Raw genomic sequence first — 21,385 nt, forward strand, 5'->3', positions numbered from 1 at the left:
TTATGAAGAAGTGGCACTTTGTACAGAGCCAGCGCTTGTTATTTATATACACGGGTGTGCGTGTGCGTGTCTGTGCATGTGCTCTAGTCTTTTGTGATTGGTGCTTATTATAGAAACCTCAAAAATAGACGCCTGTGAAGGCACAGAAGTATCACTTCGCCAGCAGGAACCATGCACATCTCCCTTGCTCTGGCACCAAAGGGGGCCTCTCAGCCGCCAGGACTGGGCTGCTGAGTGAAACTCGGAGCTCCCACAGAGAACAACCCAGCAGGTCCCTGGGGTGTTGTTCGTGTGAGATCTGAACAACGCCTGCCGGCTCCTTAGAACCGTTCCATCGAAAACACAGCCTGTGGGCAGTGAGAACAAGCTCTCTAAAAATAACTCTCACAGTCTGGCGTGTTCCAGTCCTCGCACTGGCTTCCAGGGCAGTGCAACGTGAGTGTGTGTGCACACTTTTTAATCAGGTTCTGACATGTGCAATGTGTGTTCTGCCTCCAGTGCCATGGTCTGTCCATCGACGGTTACGTGCTCCCGTCCTCGACCACGCAAGAGGTATGACGGGAAAACCCCACATGCCATGAGTTTTCACTGAGTGCTAGATTTCTTGGACTCTTTCCACTCACCCATATTTCAAGCTCATTACACACATACAGGCCATTTTCAGGCCCTATCTCAGGGCTTCCTGGGTGGTGCTAGTGGTAAAGAACCTGCCTGGCAATGCGAGAGACACAGGTTCAATCCCTGGGTCAGGAAGATACCCTGAAGGGGGAAATAGCAATCCACTCCAGTATTCCTGCCTGGAGAACCCCAGGGCTCCTCTGTCCATGGGAGCTACAGTCCATGGGGTTGCAAAGAGACATGACTGAAGCGTGTAGCACACATGCATCTTTCTCAACACTTAACCCTCAAGTTTTACAGTTTTTCCCCACATTTATTAGCATCACCTTTCTTCCTTCCCCTCAGAAACAGCATATCTGGACTTTCCAGATCTCTAGATTGCTCCTGAAAACTCTGGTAAGGGAAGAACTCCCTGGACCCATAGTAGCCGCCTCTGACAAGTCATCTTCCCTGGTTTCTTTCCCCCTTTCATTCTTTAAAAAAATGATTTTTTAATTTTTACCCCACCAAAGGCACCATGCTATATGCCACAAAGAATAGTGAAGAAAGAAAAAACAAGATATGGTCATGTCGCTAGAAGTCACAGTCCATGGGGATGGGTGACTAATGCTAGGACAGGGCTGGCTGGCTCTCAGCCTCCTGCTTCAGAGGATTCCTGTGAGCAGGATGAGCCAAGTGGCTAGCAAGGAAGCCAAGTTTTCTCTGAGTCAGTGGGTGCTGCGAGTGGCGTGGGTGACAGGGCTGTCTGTCCTCAGCTCGCTCCTGACCTGTCTCTCCTGGTCCCTTGGCAGATGACCCCGCAGGAGATCAAGTTTGCTGTCCACGTTGAGTCAGTGCTGAACCGAGTGCCACAACCCGAGTACCGGCAGCTGCTGGTGGAGGCCATCATGGTGCTGACGCTGCTCTCGGACACAGAGATGAACAGCATCGGGGGCATCATCCATGTGGACCAGATCGTGCACATGGCCAACCAGCTGTTCCTACAAGACCAGGTGGGCATGCCTAGAGGCAGTGTAGCTGGGTTGGCTGCCATTCACCTCTGTTGAGGCTGGAGATCCTGTGTCCAGTAGGAAAGGTGGTTCTCAAAAAAAGAAAATGTCCTCACAGATGGTGAAAAATGTCAACCATTTGGTTTGAAAATGGTTTGTGGCCACTGGGAAATCTTGACCTTTGGAGATGGACAGGCCCCCTTCAGCATAGGTTTTAGAGCCAACACGTCCTGCCCCGTGTTAAACCAAAGTCGAGCTAGGAGAAGCCGTCCTCTCATCCTAGAATCAGTGCTGCACTGCCCACGTCCGGCTGGGAGCGCCGGCTCTGCTCACACGTTGCCTCTGCCTCTTTTTCCTGCTGCAGGTGTCAAGTGGAGCCACGGACACGCTGGAGAAAGACCAAGCCACAGGCATCTGCCACTTCTTTTACGACAGCGCTCCAAGCGGGGCTTATGGGACGATGACCTACCTAACGAAGGCGGTGGCTTCTCATTTGCAGGAACTGCTGCCCAATTCAGGTTGCCAGATGCAGTAGGGCCTCGGTGCTCAGTCTGTCCCTTTCTCGTGGGCACTTCCTTGTGTTCCCCAAGATGCCCTGTGCTTTCCCCAACAAAGCCTTGCCCATGAGAATACCTGGCAGGGAGGGGATGATAGTGAACACACTTGAAAGCAGTAGACATCCAAACCCCAGAAAGGGCCAGTGACTTCTGTGCTCCCGTGAGGAGCACTAGGGGGGTCATCGTCTACACTTATCTCACTGAAACTTTTGTCACAGCATCTGGTCTCCTGGAGTCTGAGGACAGATTGGAAGTGGGTCTCTCAAGTGCAGAGTGAAGTGAAAAGGCAGCTTAAATCAGCTCTTGCGGAGTTCCCGAACAGGTTCCGTGAGCTACTGACATATCTTCAAGATGGAAAGATCCTTCCAGCAGCTGCAAACCTTAACAAAGGGAACATCTTAACGGGTATGGTCTGTCTGTGGGTCAGATTGTTTACTGAATAGAACAGCTCTTTCTGTGGGGCCTGGTTTTCTCGTGCCTGGCTGGCTTTCTCAGCATCTTGTCCTATGGGCATGGCTATCTTCACACGACAATTCTCTCACCCAGATTTAGAAAATTGCTCCCACTTCACTTTGGCTCATGGTCTGGTCTTCAAGGATTTTATCTTAGCCACCCAAGGGTTTCTCCTGCCTTGTGAAAAATCCCACATCTTTCAATCTAACCAGAAAGAAAAAAGGCAGAGGGGGCGCCAGCTCTTCTTAGAGCTGGGCCAGCTGCAGGCAGGGGGTCTGTGCACAGGCCTGTGCCCCACGTCCACCCTCCCACATGGGCTGATGGCCAGCAGGGAGCAGCACGACCCCGTGTTCTGGGGAGCCATGTCGTGAGTCTGCAGCATCCACTGCCACAGAGATGCAAGATGTGCTCAGGCCTTTCTCCCAGCAGCACTTTCACCGTAAGGCCCTCAGGTGGCTGGGGCTGGAGGCCGTGAGCGCAAAAAAGCAAGTATGTGAAACCTTTCTCCACAGATTACTAGACGGTTCCTTCCGTCATTCATTGGCACGTGTGGGAAGCTGTGTCAGGTGTGGAAATACAAAAATACAGGAGACATGCCTCGACACTCAGGGTGGGGGCAGTGGGACGGGGGGATAAGGTGCGAGACAGGAAGGTGAGACCACCCCGAGGCCTGCCATTGGTGCGGCAGATCCCAGAGACGGTGTGGGTAGGTGGGGCTGTACCCCGCTGAGCTCCCGTGGTGCCCAGAGCCTTCCTCTCTCTGCCACTTTCCTTGGAAGCCTGTTTGCTCCCTTTTGCCTCAGAGGGTCCATGGTGGGGGTCACAGGCCCCACATTTCATAGGAGCATTTTCATAGCCTTTATTTTTGGTGTCTTTAACACATGCTTCCCTGGTGGCTCAGTCTGTAAAAAATCCGCCTGCAACGCGGCAGACCTGGCTTCAATCCCTGGGTCGGGAAGATCCCCTGGAGGAGGGCATGGCAACCCACTCCAGTATTCTGGCCTGGAGAAGCCCATGGACGGAGGAGCCTGGCAGGCTATCCATAGGGTTGCAAAGAGTCAGACTTGACTGAGCAACTAAGTGCACACACACACACATGCTTAACATAAACAAGACTCGTGTCATTGACCAGGTAACCTCCCTGGTGGGTCATTTCAAACACAGAGAACGTAAAGGTACAAGCTGCTAAAGGCCCGGTCACCTCTCGGGCAAAGGCTCAGGAAGAGTTACAGCCTTCCAGAATGAGCCAGGTGCTAATTTAGAACCATCACCTGCCTGTGGATGACGTGCAAAGCCGCAGATGCTGTGTTTGGGCTCACCAACTGAGACGCGGCCAGGAGAAGAGCCATAATAAGCAATTCAACCGAGCCTTCGATTCACTCTTTTGAAACCTCTTTCAAATGAAATCCTGAAATAGTACTGCATTTCCACAGGCATCAAGCTGTCAGCTTCAAAGAACAGGCTTCTGAGGCTTGATCCCTTTCACAAGCAGCTGAGGCCCATGCCACCAAGAAGGGGAATAGATGTTGGAGCGGGATGGGAGAGGCCTGTCCTGCCACCATCCTGGCCTCAGTGGACAGGTTCCCACACCAGGTGCCTGGGGGGCTCGTTCTGCACACATAGTGGCAGTGGTTGCAAGGGTGCAGGGGTACTCTCCTCTCTCCTTCCTCAGAGCAGAGAGGCCAAGCTCAGACCTTTGCCATGGCTGGGGTTTAGCAGGGTCTGTGACAAATATTTCTTGTCACATCGTCAGCCAAAAAGCAGCTGGCCACCCACCTGCTGCTTGCTCTGGCCCTGACCCAGGGGACCCCAGCAACACGGAAGGCTCTGTCTCTGAGTCAGACGGACTAGCCTCCCAAGCCATCACCACCACCGGCAGCTCCGTGACGTGGGCCATTGTTTAGCCTCTGTGGGCCTCAGTCTGCCCATCTGGCAGCCAGGCAAGAGGCCCACAGACTAGCACGGGGCTCAGTGGGAGGGAGTGGCAGCTGCTCCCCCGCCTCCGGCTTCCCTGTGGCCGGGCTGGGGGAGCTGCGAGGGAGACTCCTGGGACATGTTGGTCCAGAGGTCGGTCAGAGCATTGGCAACTCTTCTGAGGTGCGGGGAATGGAAGGAGAGAGTGTTACACAATGACTGCCTGGGTAGAGAGGATGTAAATGCTCCTTATGTACAAAAAAGATCATGAGGCAAGAGAAACAGTTTGTCAGTTGATTGCTACCACTTATTTCTGGACAAGACAGGCAGCCAGGCCTGCCTTGATGTAAATTACAGCAGAGTATCAGTTCTGCTGACTTGCACGCAGGTCTGGCAAATCACTTTTGTCTCCCCTGCTTCCCTGTCAAAAGGTACAAAAGCCTCCCGCCCCCTCCCTCGGTACCATTATCTTTCAAGCTGATTCTTAGCTTTTGAAGCCCCTGCCATCTGTTCTGTACAGTTCTGCACTTTGCATGTTCCCACAATGCCTTCTGATAGCTCTGCTGGTATCAGAACAGTACAGTACAGCCACACTGCCACCTTCTTAGAGCCTGGGGTCCCCTTGTTCCTTCAAAGCTGTTTAGGAAAAGCCATATCCTCAAGTTACCAAGACACTTCTGAGGAACAAGACCACCTGAAACTGCAAGAAAGACTATTTTCAAACCAAATGCACACAGGGTTTGATGGTTTGAGGGGAAAATTCCATCAGAAAACAACCGTGTATGTTTTTAAGGAGCATATGTGCAATTTTGGCAAAAATGCCTTCTTAGAAGGATGGGAATCATTGGAACCAATGAACTCTGAAGTCACGATTCATCTCTCTGCCTTGTTGCAGTATGTCAACTATTATGAAAAACAAATTGCTCAAGAAGGCACTTACTGGGGGTGGTTATCACTGGACTGGTGCGGCAAGGATGAAAATATGCCAGTCGCGTTTGAGAAGACCCAAGGAGGCACATTGTCCAGCCTCCCGTGCTCCAGGACAGGACCACCTCCCAGCAGGGTGGCTGCCAGATGCCTGCAGCTGGCAAGACGGGCTTCACAAAGGGCACGGCCCCGAGCTCCATCTGAACTGGGCATGGGCAATGGTCGCACCTTCCTGTTTTCCTTTTTGGAAGACCTTTCCAGCTACACACCCAAGAGGGCACACTTGCCGAGGAGAATTCTTAGTCGCTGGCTCTGTTCTCCCATGGCCTCTGTGTCACCACTCACCACTCGGTCAGTTTTTAGTTGCAGATTACAAACAGCAACTCTAGCTGGGTAGGAAACGTGTGTCTTAAAGGATATTGGCTAAGTCACAAGGTCACAAGATTTGGCAACTCCCCAGTCCTTCCCATGCTCACACCCTGTGACCTACACCATAGATGCCCCCAAAGCCGACCACTGTCCACTACAGCCAGGACCCTTGGCTCGTATGCCTCTGTCCAAAGAAGGACAGGTGCTCCCCCAGGAGCTCCCCCAGGAGGGTGCCTTTTTGAGGCTTGGGCGGCAGGAGTGAAGAGGGTGTGCACAGCAGGCAGCCCACCACCCCCTCTTCACTCAGGCTGGGCCAGTCCCAGGTTCTCTCCTAGTAGAAACGGTACTGAGGCAGGCAGGGTCGCTGCTGCTACCTGCACCACCTGCTGCCACTCAGCTGCCAAGGAGTGTGGCAAAGCTCCTGGCACACCCGCCTTTTCCGGGACTCTGAGTGACAGCCTGCCTGGGACAAGACGCAAATGATTGTCTCATCTTTCCTTCTAAGTCTTTAGCCAGCTGGGGGATTTAAAAATAAAGAGTTGGAACTGATTTGAAGTGTAAGCCTGTATCCTGACAGTGTGCATAAATTCCCCCAGCTGTCACCAAGCAGCCACCCCCCAGTTCTTTCAAGCATCTGAGCCACTGTCTCCTAGGCTACAGGGAGCCCGGCCATGGAGGTGAGTCGGCCTCTGGCGTCCCTCTCCCTCCCTCAGTGCCAGCTCCCGCCCAGTGCCCAGTGCTCTCTCCCTTATTAACCACAGAGCTCCATCTGGAGTGAAAACAGCCCAGCCGGCTTTGGTGGCCCTGGTGGCACGCACAGCACTGGAGCCCAAGTCTCCAGAAACGACTCTGGGCTTTTCACCCTCAAAGCAGTGAGCTGATGTAGGCTGCAGTGATCACACACACACCTACCCCATGCTTCTGTCCCTGGGTCCCGAGTGAGGCCAGAGATGGCTTCTGTGCTGTCAGCCCATGTTTATGTGGCTGGCGCTGTGCTTGGCAGGCTGTGGAATAGCCTAGTTAAAAGCAAGAGACAAAACAAGCAGGTCAGCAGGGAGAGGGGTCAAATCAGAGCTCAGAGCAAAGGTTCACTCTGAGCATGGCACCGGCGGAGGCTCTGCAGAACACGCTCGCCACCCTTCACCAGGACCACCCTGTTTTCTCAAAGATGACGCCAGAGGAAGATGAGAGGGCAGCCCTGAATGCTCCCCTGGATGCCACAGGCCTCCCTCTCTGCGCAGTCAAGGAAGAATAAGATAGCCGCCAGGGAAATGTTCTGGGTGATGGGGCAAGAGCTTGTCAAGAGTGTAAGGATGTCATCTACTGACCAGTACTGGACCTTGGCCTACAGCTGGCCAAACCCTAGGGGGCTTAGGGGAGGGCTCGAGACCAAGCCCATCTCTCTGTCTCCATGGAGCTTGGCCAGCAGGGCGGAGAGTCCTCCTTCCTGTCCTGGCTCAGACAATAAACCAATGAGCAAAGATGCATAATTTGTTGGGATGATAAGAGGCTGTCCTATGGGATGAGCAGAGAAGACCTCCGATAAGGTACACTTTGATTAGAGACGTGGAGGAAATGAGGGCCGGAACGTTCTTCTGAGGGAAAAAATGTGCCAGGTCAGGGGAACAGCCAGTTGCAAAGGTCTTGAGGCAGGAGTGCAGCCACCACGTTTCTGGAACAGGAAGGGGTCCAGAGAGTGCGAATGGCCCTGTCAAGTGTTGGAGCATAGACTTTGACCCCAAGTCACTGGGAGGCTGGGACAGGAATGCCCACCCTTCCAGAGAAGGGGCCTGTGAGGGCAGAGGGGAGAAGGGTTTCATTTTACAGCAGGTTTGGAGAGACTGGGGTGGGGAGGGTGAGAGGAAGGAGGCAAGTGCCCAGGACAATTGCACTTCTTTCCACTCCTCTTGGGAAGCACACAGGCTCCTCCTGGAGCCGGGAAATGGAGGCAAACAAATGACTGAACAGAGGGAAACTATTCCTGCCCCCTTCCTCAAGCCTCCTCCTCCTCAGGCTTGAAACCCTGTATGGCCCTTTTAGACCATTTTCGAGCAAATGTACACACGTGCACCCAACCATCAGCCCACCACGGCCAAGTTTCCTGTGCCAAGGCTGCGAGTCCTGCAGCAAGGGGCCACCAAGGGAACCAGGCTGGACCTTGTCCCTGGGGCTCCGCCTGAGGCTCGCAGTCTCCTGCTCTCCCTACCCCAGCAGAAAATTCTCCCAGTCCGCACCCCAGGGGACATCAAACCTTGTCTCTACCATCTGCAAGTGCCCAGCTGCCTTTCAGGTCGGGCCTTAGAAAGCATGAGGAAAATTGGGGGCCGAGGCCTTCCAGGCTCTAAAGGGTTCATGCTCTGAACTTTAAATAGCTGTGCTATGCTTTTAAATTTGACACATTTCTTTTTCTGAACCTAAAAACAGCACAATGGAGCAAGCAAGCAAGAAATGTAGTGAGTCATCCTCAGGAGGAAGGGAGCTAGGAGGTGGTGGTCAGGGGAACATGGGGTGGGGGGCAGGGTAAAGAGTGCAAACAGCAGTGGGAATACATGAGGCCAGTAGGATTGGCTGTGAGTCCTCTCTGGAATAAGTGACACTGTTCTCTGGGTGTCATCTGACACCTGGCACTTACCACTGACATCTGGTAAGCCTCGGGTGTATTGGAAAGACAGAAGAAGGTGGCAGAGATTTAAACCCAACATCTGCTCGAGTAGCACACCCCTCAGACATTAGTAAAGAACGCACTTTATCGCCATACATCCGCTTGCTTAGATGACCCTTCTCAGCACCAAGATTTTACAGTTGAGGAAACTGAGGCACAAGAGGCTTGTGAATTTCATAAATTCTCCCACATTAGGTCAGAACTAAAGCCTGGGTTTCAAGACTCCATGTTTACCTGCTGCTGCTACTGCTAAGTCGCTTCAGTCGTGTCCGACTCTGTGTGACCCCATAGACAGCAGCCCACCAGGCTCCCCTGTCCCTGGGATTCTCCAGGCAAGAACACTGTTTACCTAGATTTGGGCAAATACTGTGTTTCCTTTACAAACTTCTGTCAGAACACAGCCTCACGTTTTCTTGGATTACATAAAATTTGGACAGCAGGTATGGAGCGAACTACTGCAGGGGAAGGGAATTCTTGGTTTAGCATATAGGGATTAAAAGCCTACTGCAGCCTAGGATGATCCAAATCATGCTTGCAAACAGGCAGCCCGGATGCCTTCCAGCCAACTTCAGAACCAGTCATACCTGGAGAGGTGAATGCCAGACAGGCCTCCAGTGGGCACAGAGCTCAGGGCTACACTGATAGCACTCTGGGCATGGCCTGCAGTAGGTCCGGTGGCCCTTAGCTCCCAAGCTAAAGCTGGGAGGCCACGGCCTGCTCCACTTTCTCCAAGCACCCATTTCAATTCAGAAGAATCATGGTTAGTGCTTTGGAAACTGCAAAGCTCTTAGAGTATCTGTTTTAATGTAGACCCTGCCACTCAAGAGACCTTGACCACATGGTGAGCCTTTGACAAAACTGGGAGACGGAGGCAGCAGTTGTCTTAAGGCATCAAATCTGGCTTGATTGCATCCTGGGCCCCCAGCTCTTTCTCCACCAGGTGCTCTGGGGTCAGTCAGGCAAGAAGTCAGATCCCCACATTGCTGTTTGGAGCTGGGCATCCTTGGACTGTACATAGTCTCTTGGTGCCTCTCAGTTTTCTTGTCTATGAGATAGGATGGGGATTATATAAACTGTCCTCACTGGGAAGTTCCAGAGATTAGAAGGAAACTGTATGTAATAATCATCTTCATGTATATATCATAATGTCATATGATAATGCGTGTAACCACTGGCACATAGCAAAGGCTCAATAGACAGTGGCTTACGCACCTCCCCCCTGGAGTCCCCACAGAGGCCTGCAGACTCTCAGTCCCCATGGGAGGCAGCCCAGTGCTTTTGAATGTGGACCGTCAATTCAGACAAGCTTTTAGGTGCGTGCCTGTGGACAGCAAGTCCTTCCGCTGAGCCACCTTTCCTCATGAAAGGATTCAAAGGACCATTAAAAATTAGATAATAGGAATTAAAAACTTTTTAAAAGAAGATCCATCAGGACTGCAAGTTGGCAAAGCTTGGGTTAAGCCAAATTCAGGTGTTACACTCTACGGAGGTCACTGCCCTCTGCTCCGCCCTGAGCAGGGCTCTCTGCTGTGGACCAACAATCGAGCCGGGCAGATAGAGGCAGGAAGGGAGGTTGGCACTTTGGGGCTAAGCCAGGGAGCTGGCAGGACATGGTGTTGCTTTGCCAAGACCGTGAGAGATGCGTGGCTCATGAACAGTTCAGAGCACCGCCTCGGAGCTGGCACCCATGTATCTGGTCCAACGCCTCTGAGAACTGAGCCTCATGAGAGCACCCCCATCTTCTATGATTGTTACAAGGACTAAATGCATTACTTCTTACAGTGCTTGGCTATCACTTGGTACCACAGTAAGTACTAAGTAAATGTTTGATTTTTTTCTAAAAAATCAGATAGTGAGGATAAAGCTCCTGGAAACTAGCAAACGTTCAATAAATTCCTGTGTAAAATCAGCCCCCAAATGCCATCTCTCCGCCACTGTCCTCACTCCAGCCAGTCTTTTGTTTCCTCTGAGAGGGTCCATGTTGCAGAAGTGAGTGTTAGAGGAAATAAGCCTTGATGGTCATTGGTCATTCCCAGCCCTTTCAGGGGTATTTACCTTTCACAAACCACATTTTACCCTCAGTGAAAACAATAACTTGTGGAATTTCCAGCCTCTGAGCTTGACAGTGTGATGCGGAGCTAAAGGCGAAAAGAGATGGGAGAGTCAAAGGCCTTCAACCCCCGCCTGTCATGGTTTCTGCTTGAGTATGGACTGGCACTAGGGTGCGCAGGCGGTATCCTCTGAAGACCTGTCTGTTCCCAGAACTCTAAAAAGCAGGACAAGGACTTCCCTGGTAGTCCAGTGGCTAAGACTCCACACTCTCAATGCAAGGGGGCAAGGTTCGATCCCTGGTCAGGGAACTAGATCCCACATGCCACAACTAAAGATCCTGCATGTCACAACTAAGACCCAGTACAGCCAAATAAGTACATAAATATAAAAAAATAGAACAAGCAAAATTTTACGAGTGGACAGATTCCTCCATGATTTCTCAGGGTACTTTCAGCTATACATCATACACTACCCAACTATCAGTGGCTTAAACAATAAGCATCACCTCATTTAACAAGTCTGGAGCCAGGAGGTTGCAGGGTTGGTTCAGTGGCTCAATAATGTCATGAATGATCCATGTCCTTCCTATCTTCCTTTTCTATCATCCTCAGAATGTGTTGCTTCCTCTTCTCATGGTTACAAGATGGCTGCCACAGCACCAAGCACCACACACTTAAAAGACAACATCCCACCATGAGTCAGAATCTCTCTTTCCCACCCTCTTTCTCTCTCCCCTCAACCCATTCCAGGCAGGGAAATCTTTCCCACAAGCCCCCTCATAGACTTTCCCATAATTCTAATTGGCCAGAACTGAGTCACATGCCTATCACTGATCACTGGCAAAGACAGTAAGGATTAACAGGATAGCTTTAGAGCTACTATACTGTTGAATAAACAAGCATTTGTGGTCCTGGGGGAAGGAGCCATTTTCTGAGACATCACCTGTCAAATGCCTGAAACAAACTTGGGTCCTATTAACAAGGAAGGAGGGGGATGGTTGCTGGATGGGCAACTTGGAGCCTGGCCTGAAACTGAAACCATCTCCCTTATCTCCCTACTTCCCCACATGGTAGGCTAAAGCAGAGAAACATAGACAAGATGAGACAAACCACAATACAGGTGAAGGTGTTAGAAAAAATTCTACAACAGAATCATGATCAAATGTTCCAGACTCACCAGTTAAAAGACAAATGTTGACAAATCAGGTTACTATGGAGAGATATGTCCTCTTTATTAAGCATATGGACTTGAAAGATTTAAAGGAAAAGGATGAAAAAGGACCCATTGGGCAAATATTAACAGAAACAGAGCTGGTATCACTGTGCTCGTGTCAGGTAAAATAGATTTCAGTACAAAAATTTAAAGTATTAAGGATTAAAAAGGTGACTATGTGATGATAAAAGCAAATTCACCAAGAAGATATTTCCATGTTAAACATGTATATACCCAACAAAATATTAGGAACTCCAAAATATATGAAGGAACCATTGATAGAACTACAAGGAAGAATCAATAAGTCAATCTTCCCAGTGCGAGATTTCAACACATGTCTTGACTACTGACAAGCACAGCATAACAAAATATCATCAAGGACAGAAGACTAAATGACACGATTAACCTTGATAAGAGGGACAGATAGACAAGTTGACAGAAGAGTGAGAATACACACTGGGGTCTCCATGAACATGTGGAGCATTAAAATTTTGATTATATACTAAGCCATTAAGAAAAACACTAATAAAAAAAAAGCTGGAGGAATCAGGCTCCCTGACTTCACAGACTACACTACAAAACTACAGTCATCAAAAGAGTATGATATAGGCACAAAAACAGATACATAGGTCAATGGAACAGAATAGAGAGTCAATAAATAAACCTTGCAACAAATTAATCTAGGACAAATGAGGCAATAATATATAAAGGAGAAAAGACAGTCTCTTCAAAAAGTAATGTTGGCCTAAAGCAACTAGAAAAAGAAGAAAGGAAAAACTCTAAAGTTAGGGGAAGGAAAGAAATCATAAAAATCAAAGCAGAAATAAATGAAAAATACATGAAGGAAACAATAGCAAAGATCAATAAAACTAAGAGTTGGTTCTTCAAAAAGATAAACAAAATTGACAGACCATTAGCCAGACTCATCAAGAAAAAAGGGAGAAGATTCAAATCAACAAAATAAGAAATGAGAAAGAAGTTACAACAGACAACACAGAAATATAAGGGATCATAAGAGACTATTACAAGCAACTATATGCCAATAAAATAGACAACCTGGAAGAAATGGACAGATTCTTAGAAAAGTTCAACCTTTCAAGACTGAACCAGGAAGAAATATAAATTATGAACAAGGCAATTACAAACACTGAAATCAAAACTGTGCTCAAAAATCTCCCAAAAAAGCCCAGGGCCATAATGGCTTCATAGGTGAACTCTAGCAAATGTTTAGAGAAGGGCCAACATCTGCTGGATCATCAAAAAAGCAAGAGAGTTCCAGAAAAACATCTATTTCTGCTTTATTGACTATGCCAAAGCCTTTGACTGTGTGGATCACAATAAACTGTGGAAAATTCTGAAAGAGATGGGAATACAAGACCCCCTGACCTGCCTCTTGAGAAACCTATATGCAGGTCAGGAAACAACAGTTAGAACTGGATATGGAACAACAGACTGATTCCAAATAGGAAAAGGAGTACATCAAGGGTGTATATTGTCACCCTGTTTATTTAACTTCTATGCAGAGTACATCATGAGAAATGCTGGGCTGGAAGAAGCACAAGCTGGAATCAAGATTGCCAGGAGAATATCAATAACCTCAAATATGCAGATGACACCACCCTTATGGCAGAAAGTGAAGAGGAACTAAAAAGCCTCTTGATAAAAGTGAAAGAGGAGAGTGAAAAAGTTGGCTTAAAGCTCAACATTCAGAAAACAAAGATCATGGCATCTGGTCCCATCACTTCATGGGAAATAGATGGGGAAACAGTGGAAACAGTGTCAGACTTAATTTTTTGGGGCTCCAAAATCACTGCAGATGGTGACTGCAGCCATGAAATTAAAAGACGCTTACTCCTTGGAAGAAAAGTTATGACTAACCTAGATAGCATATTGAAAAGCAGAGACATTACTTTGCCAACAAAGGTCCATCTAATCAAGGCTATGGTTTTTCCAGTGGTTATGTATGGATATAAGAGTTGGACTGTGAAGGAAGCTGAGCGCCGAAGAATTGATGCTTTTGAACTGTGGTGTTGGAGAAGACTCTTCAGAGTCCCTTGGACTGCAAGGAGATCCAACCAGTCCATTCTAAAGAAGATCAGTCCTGGGTGTTTGGAAGGAATGACGCTAAAGCTGAAACTCCAGTACTTTGGCCACCTAATGCGAAGAGGTGACTCATTGGAAAAGACTCTGATGCTGGGAGGGATTGGGGGCAGGAGGAGAAGGGGACAACAGAGGATGACATGGCTGGATGGCATCACCGACTCAATGGATGTAAGTTTGAGTGAACTCCGGGAATTGGTGATGGACAGGGAGGCCTGGCGTGCTGCGATTCATGGGACTGCAAAGAATCGGACACGACTGAGCAACTGAACTGAACTGAATGCCTATCCTTCTCAAACTCTTCCAAAAAATTGCAGAGGAAGGAATACTTCCAAACTTATTCTATGAGGCCACCATCACCCTGATACCAAAACCAAAGACACCACAAAAAAGAAAATGACAGGCCGATATCACTGATGAACATAGATGCAAAATTTCTCAACAAACTTTTAGCAAACAGAATCCAACAACACATTAAAAAGATTATACATCATGATCAAGTGGACTTTATCCCAGGGATGCAAACATTCTTCAATATTTGCAAGTTAATGTGATACACCATATTAACAATTTAAAAGATAAAATTATGATAATATCAATAGATGTAGGTAAAGCTTTTGACAAAATTCAGCACCCATTTATCATAAAAACTTTTCAGAAAATGGGCAGAGAAGGAAATTACCTCAGCATAATAAAGGCTATATATGACAAGCCCACAGCAAACATTATTCTCAATGGTGAAAAACTGAAAGCATTTCAAGATCAGGAACAAGATGAGGGTGCCCACTCTCGCCACTATTATTCAACATAGTTTTGGAACTCCTAGCTGTGGCAATCAAAGATATAGAAGTAAAAGGAATCCAGATTGGAAAAGAAAAAATAAAACTTTCACTGATTGCAGATGACATGATACTATAGATAGAAAACCCTAAAGATAGGATCAGAAAATTTCTAGAGCTAATCAGTGAATTTTGTAAAGTTTCAGGATACAAAATCAATACACAGAAATCCCTTGCATTCCTACCAATAAGATGAAAAATCAGAAAGAAATATTAAGGAATCAATCCCATTCACTGTTGCAAGCAAAAGAATAAAATGCCTAGGAATAAATCTACTTAAGGAGACAGAAGACTTATATACAGAAAATTATAAGACATTCATGAAAAAAATCAAAGGCAATACAAACAGATGGAGAGATATACCATGTTCTTGGATTGGAAGAATCAATATTATGAAAATGACTACACTACCCAAACCAAACTACAAATTCAATGCAATCCCTATCAAATCACTGATGGCATTTTTCACAGAACTAAAACAAAAAATTTCACAATTCATATGGGAACACAAAATACTCATATAGCCACAGCAATCTTGAGAAAGAAAAATGGAGCAGGAGGAATCAACCTTCCTGACCTCAGACTATACTAAAAAGCTATAGTCATCAAGACAGGATGGTACTGGCACAAAAACAGACATATATACCAATGGAACAACATAGAATGCCCAAAGATAAACCCACACACCTCAGGGCACCTTCTCGTTGACAAAGGAGGCAACAATACACAATGGAGAAAAGGTAGTCTCTTCAGTAAGTGGTGCTGGGAAAACTGGACAGATACCTGTAAAAGAATGAAATTAGAACACTTTCTAACACCATACACAGAGATAAACTGAATGGATTAGAAACCTAAATGTAAGACCAGAAACTATAAAACTCTTAGAGGAAAACACAGGCAGAACACTGTATGACCATAAATCACAGCAAGATCCTCTATGACCCATCTCATAGACTAATGGAAATAAAAACAAAAATAAGTGGGACCTAATTAAACTTAAGAACTTTTGCACAACATAGGAAACCATAAACAAGATGAAAAGAGAACCCTTAGAATGGTAGGAAGTATTTGCCAACAAAACAACTGACAAGATTAATCTCCAAAATCTATTAATAAAAGCAGATCATACAGCAGGCTTCCCAGGTAGCGCTAGTGGTAAAGAACCTGTCTGCCAATGCAGTAGATGTAGGAGACTCAGCTTTGATCCCTGGGTTGGGAAGATCCCTTGGAGGAGGGCATGGCAACTCAGTGCAGTATTCTTGCCTGGAGAATCCCAGGGAAAGAGGAGCCTGGCGGGCTATAGTTCTTGGTGTTACAAAAAGTCAGACACAACTAAAGCAACTTAGCATGCACATGCACGCATGCAGCTCAATATCAGAAAAACAAACAACCCAATTAAAAAATCGTCAGAAGACCTAAATAGACATTTCTCCAAAGAAGACATACAGATGGCTAATAAACACATGAAAAAAGGCTTAACATCGCTTATGATTAGATAAATGCAAATCCAAACTACAATGAGGTATCATGTCACACCAGTCAGAGTGGCTATCACCAAAAATCTATCTGGAGAAGGAAATGGCAATCTACCACAGTAGTCTTGGCCTGCAAAATTTCATGGACAGAGGAGCCTAGTGGGCTACAGTCCACAGGGTTGCAAAGGAGTTGGACATGACTTAGCAACTAAACAACAATTTTATCCATGGTCTCCAATAAGCAGGATTGAAAATGGTTCCTGTTGGGAACAGGAGAAAAGATAGGTGGTCCTTAGCAGAATGGGCACAGTTTGGACTAGGTTATTACTTTATTTCAGAATTCAGAAGGTGCAATGACCATGGTCTAGGCTTTTCTGTGAAATTCTATTGCAACACACAGACACACAAAAATCTATAAACAATAAATGCTGAAGAGGATGTGGAGAATAGGGAACCCTCTTGTACTGTTGATGTGAATATAAACTGACAAAACCACTATGGAGAACAGTATGGAGATTCCTTAAAAAACTAGGAATAAAAACCACCACATGACCCAGTAATACCACTTCTAAGCATATACACTGAAGAAACCAAAACTGAAAGACACATGCGCCCCAATGTTCATTGCAGCATTATTTACAATAGCCAGAACATGGAAGCAACCTAGATGTCCATCAACAGATGAATAGATCAAAAAGCTGTGGTACATACATACAATGGAATATTACTAAGCCATAAAAAAGGAATGAATTTGAGTCAGTTCTAGTGAGATGGATGAACGTAGAGCCTGTTATACAGAGTGAAGTCAGAAAGATAAAAACAAAAATCATGTATTAATGCATTATATATATAAGCTATATACATATATAAAAATATATACAGATATGTATATATACACATATATACAAAGCTAGTGGACATGATGAAATTCCAGCTGAACTATTTCAAATCCTAAAAGATGATGCTGTTAAAGCGCTGCACTCAATATGCCTGCAAATTTGGAAAATTCAGCAATGGCCACAGGACTGGAAAACGTTAGTTTTCATTCCAGTCCCAAAGAAAGGCAATGCCAAAGAATGCTCAAACTACTGTGCAATTGCACTCATTTCACATGCTAGAAAAGTAATGCTCAAAATTCTCCAAGCCAGGCTTCAACAGTACGTGAACTGAGAACTTGCAGATGTTCAAGCTGGATATAGAAAAGACAGAGGAACCAGAGATCAAAATGCCAACACCTGTTGGATCATAGAAATAGCAAGGGAAATCCAGAAAAACATCTACTTCTGCTTCATTGATTACACTAAAGCCTTGACTGTGTGGATCACAACAAACTGGAAAATTCTTAAAATGATAGGAATACCAGACCACCTTACCTGCCTCCTGAGAAACCTGTATATAGGTCAAGAAGCAACAGTTAGAACCAGACATGGAACAACAGACTAATTCAAAATTGGGAAAGGAGTATGTCAAGGCTGTATATTGTCACCCTGCTTATTTATCTTATATGTTGAGTACATCATGTGAAATGCCAGGATGGATGAAGCACATGCTGGAATCAAGATTGCCAGGAGAAACAGCAATAACCTCAGATATGCAGATGCCACCACCCTTACGTCAGACATCAAAGAGGGTCTAAAGAGCCTCTTGATGAAGGTGAAAGACGAGAGTGAAAAAGCTGGCTTAAAACTCGACATTCAAAAAACGAAGATCATGGCATTCAGTCCCATCACTTCAAGGCAAACAGATGAGGAAACAATGGAAAAAGTGACAGACTTTGTATAGTCAAAGCCATGGTTTTCCAGTAGTCACGTATGGATGTGAGAGCTGGACCATCAAGAAGTCTGAGCACCTAAGATTTGATGCTTTTGAATTGTTGTGCTGGAAGACTCTTAAGAGTCCCATGGACTGCAAGGAGATCCAACCAGTCCATTCTAAAGGAAATCAGTCCTGAATATTCATTGGAAGGACTGATGCTGAAGCTCCAATACTTTGGCCACCTAATGTGAAGAGCTGACTCACTGGAAAAGATCCTGATGCTGGGAAAGATTTAAGGCAGGAGGAGAAGGGGACGACAGGATGAGCTGGTTGGATGGCATCACTGATTTGATGGACATGAGTTTGAGCAAGCTCTGGGAGATGGTGAAGGACAGGGAAGCCTGGCGGGCTGCAGTCCATTGGGGTCACAAAGAGTCAGACATGACTTAGCAACTGAACAACAACCAGGTGGGTCCACAGGATAGAGTCTGGCATGTACGGTGAGTTCAGTTTCTCAAATACCCTCAGACTTAAAAAAGAGCCAAATGAGATTCAACTTTAATTATGAATTATTTAGTAGGAATCGTGGTATAGACATGTGGAAAACAGTATGGAGGGTCTTCAAAGAAACTAAAAATAGAACCATGATGTGGTCCTTGTCACATGGTCCCCACCCCATTCCATGCCCCATCCCACTCCTGGGTATACATTCAAAGAAAATGAAACATTAATTCAAAAAAGTACATGCACCCCAATGTTCTAAACAGCATTATTTACGATAGCCAAGATACGGAAGCAACCCAAGTTTCCATCAACAGATGAACGGGTAAAGATGTGGTAAATATGCGCGCGCACACACACAATGGAATACTGCTCAGCTGTAAAAAGAATAGACTTCTGCAATTTGCAATAGTATGGATGAACCTAGAGAGCATTATGCTTAGTGAAATAAGTCTGACTGAAATAGACAAATACTCTATGTAATCATTTATATGTGGAATCTAAAAAATAAAATAAATCTATATTAAAAAACAGAGACTCACAAATACAGAGAAGTAATTAGTGGTTACTAGTAGGGAGAGGGAAGGGGGAGGGCCAAGATGGGGTAAGCAATGAAGAGGCATCAAATACTATATATAGAAATAAACAGGGCTTCCCTGGTGATTCAGTGGTTGGGAGTCTGCCTTGCAGTGCAGGGGACTCTGGTTTGATCCCTGGTCCAGGAGGATCCCACGTGCTGCGCTGCAGGGCAACTAAGCTCATGTGCCACCACCACCTACTGAGCCAGCACTCTAGGGCTTGTAAGCCACAACTACTGAGCCCACGTGCTGCAACTACTGAAGCCCGAGTGCCCTAGAGCCCCTGCTCCGTGGCGAGAGAGACCACTACAGTGAGAAGCCGTGCACAGCAAAGAGTAGACAAAGCCCACAGGCAGCAACAAAGACCCACCACAGTCAAAAAAATAAAAAATAAGCAACAAGGATATACTGTACAGTACAGGAAATATAGCCAATATTTTATAATAACTATAAAGACCACAATCCTTGACCTTGAAAAATGTAAATAATCCCAAGACATTTACAAATCTTTTAAAATGGCTAAGTAACTCACAGGCAAAAGAGGAATTCAAATGACAGCTTCAAAATATCCAGACGTAAATGAGAATGGTGCATATCAAATCTTGTGACATACAGAAAAAACAATGCTTTGAGCGAAATTTATAACCTAAATACTTGCATTAGAAAATATGAAAACCTCAAGAAAACACAGGCAGAACACTGACATAAATTGCAGTAAGATCCTTTCTGAACAACCTCCTAGAGTAATGAAAGTAAAACAAAATGGAACATAATTAAACTTAAAAGCTTTGCACAGCAAAGGAAACCATAAACAAGATGAAAAGACAACCCTCAGAATGGTACAAAATATTTGCCAATGAAACAACTGACAAAGGGTTAATCTACAAAATCTATAAGTAGCTCATGCAGCTCAGTACCAAAAATACAAACAACCCAATCAAAAAGTGGGCAGAAGACCTAAACAGACATTTTCCAAGGAAGACGTACAGATGGCTAACAAACATGAAAAAATGCTCAATATCACAAATTATTAGAGAAATGCAAACCAAAACCACAGTGAGGTATCACCTCTCACCGGTCAGATGATCATCATTAAAACGTCTACAACCAACAAATGCTTGAAAGGATGTGGAAAAAAGGGAACTCAGGCACTGTTGATGGGAATGTTAACTGATACAGCCATTATGGAGAACAGTATGGGGGTGTCTTCAAAAACTAAACATAGAACTACCATATGACCCAGCAAAACCAGGGTGTATACCCTGAGAAAAACACAATTCAAAAAGACACATGTACCCCATGGAAAAGAAATGCAAAAAAGCAAAATGGCTGTCTGGGGAGGCCTTACAAATAGCTGTGAAAAGAAGAGAAGCCAAAAGCAAAGGAGAAAAGGAAAGATATAAACATCTGAATGCAGAGTTCCAAAGAATAGCAAGGAGAGATAAGAAACCCTTCCTTAGCGATCAATGCAAAGAAATAGAGGAAAACAACAGAATGAAGACTAGAGATCTCTTCAAGAAAATTAGATACCAAGTGAATATTTCATGCAAAGATGGGCTCAATAAAGGACAGAAATGGTGTGGACCTAACAGAAGCAGAAGATATTAAGAAGAGGTGACAAGAATACACAGAAGAACTGTACAAAAAAGATCTTCATGACCAAGATAATCACAATGGTGTGATCACTCACCTAGAGCCAGACATACTGGAATGTGAAGTCAAGTGGGCCTTAGAAAGCATCACTATGCACAAAGCTAGTGGAGGTGATGGAATTTCAGTTGAGCTACTTCAAATCCTGAAAGATGATGCTGTGAAAGTGCTGCACTCGATATGTCAGCAAATTTGGAAAACTCAGCAGTGGCCACAGGACTGGAAAAGGTCAGTTTTCATTCCAACCCCTAAGAAAGGCAATGCCAAAGAATGCTCAAACTATCGCACAACTGCACTCATCTCACACACTAGTAAAGTAATGCTCAAAATTCTCCAAGCCAGGCTTCAGCAATACGTGAACCGTGAACTTCCAGATGTTCAAGCTGGTTTGAGAAAAGGCAGAGGAACCAGAGATCAAATTGCCAACATCTGCTGGACCGTCAAAAAAGCAAGAGAGTTCCAGAAAAACATCTATTTCTGCTTTACTGACTATGCCAAAGCCTTTGACTGTGTGGGTTGCAATAAACTGTGGAAAATTCTGAAAGAGATGGGAATACCAGACCACCTGACCTGCCTCTTGAGAAACCTATATGCAGGTCAGGAAGCAACAGTTAGAACTGGACATGAAACAACAGACTGGTTCCAAATAGGAAAAGGAGTACGTCAAGGCAGTATATCGGCACCCTGCTTATTTAACTTCTATGCAGAGTACATCATGAGAAACGCTGGGCTGG

General features: G+C 45.9%; 1 protein-coding gene across 4 annotated transcripts in view; it reads left to right on the forward strand.

Annotated features, from left to right (window-relative positions):
• Window positions 1-2,632, forward strand: part of PHKA2 (phosphorylase kinase regulatory subunit alpha 2) — a 91,753-nt gene extending 89,121 nt beyond the window's left edge. For all 4 annotated transcript variants that reach the window (XM_070784765.1, XM_070784766.1, XM_070784767.1 and 1 more), the window contains 3 exons: window positions 499-552; window positions 1,410-1,610; window positions 1,972-2,632. In XM_070784765.1, coding sequence (XP_070640866.1) covers window positions 499-552; window positions 1,410-1,610; window positions 1,972-2,142 — 426 coding nt within the window. In that variant the 3' untranslated portion in view covers window positions 2,143-2,632. The remainder of the gene's footprint in view (window positions 1-498; window positions 553-1,409; window positions 1,611-1,971) is intronic.
• The last annotated feature ends 18,753 nt before the right edge of the window (window positions 2,633-21,385 follow it).

This window comes from Bos indicus, chromosome X (assembly GCF_029378745.1).
Source record: "Bos indicus isolate NIAB-ARS_2022 breed Sahiwal x Tharparkar chromosome X, NIAB-ARS_B.indTharparkar_mat_pri_1.0, whole genome shotgun sequence".
Classification (NCBI taxonomy): Eukaryota; Metazoa; Chordata; class Mammalia; order Artiodactyla; family Bovidae; genus Bos; species Bos indicus.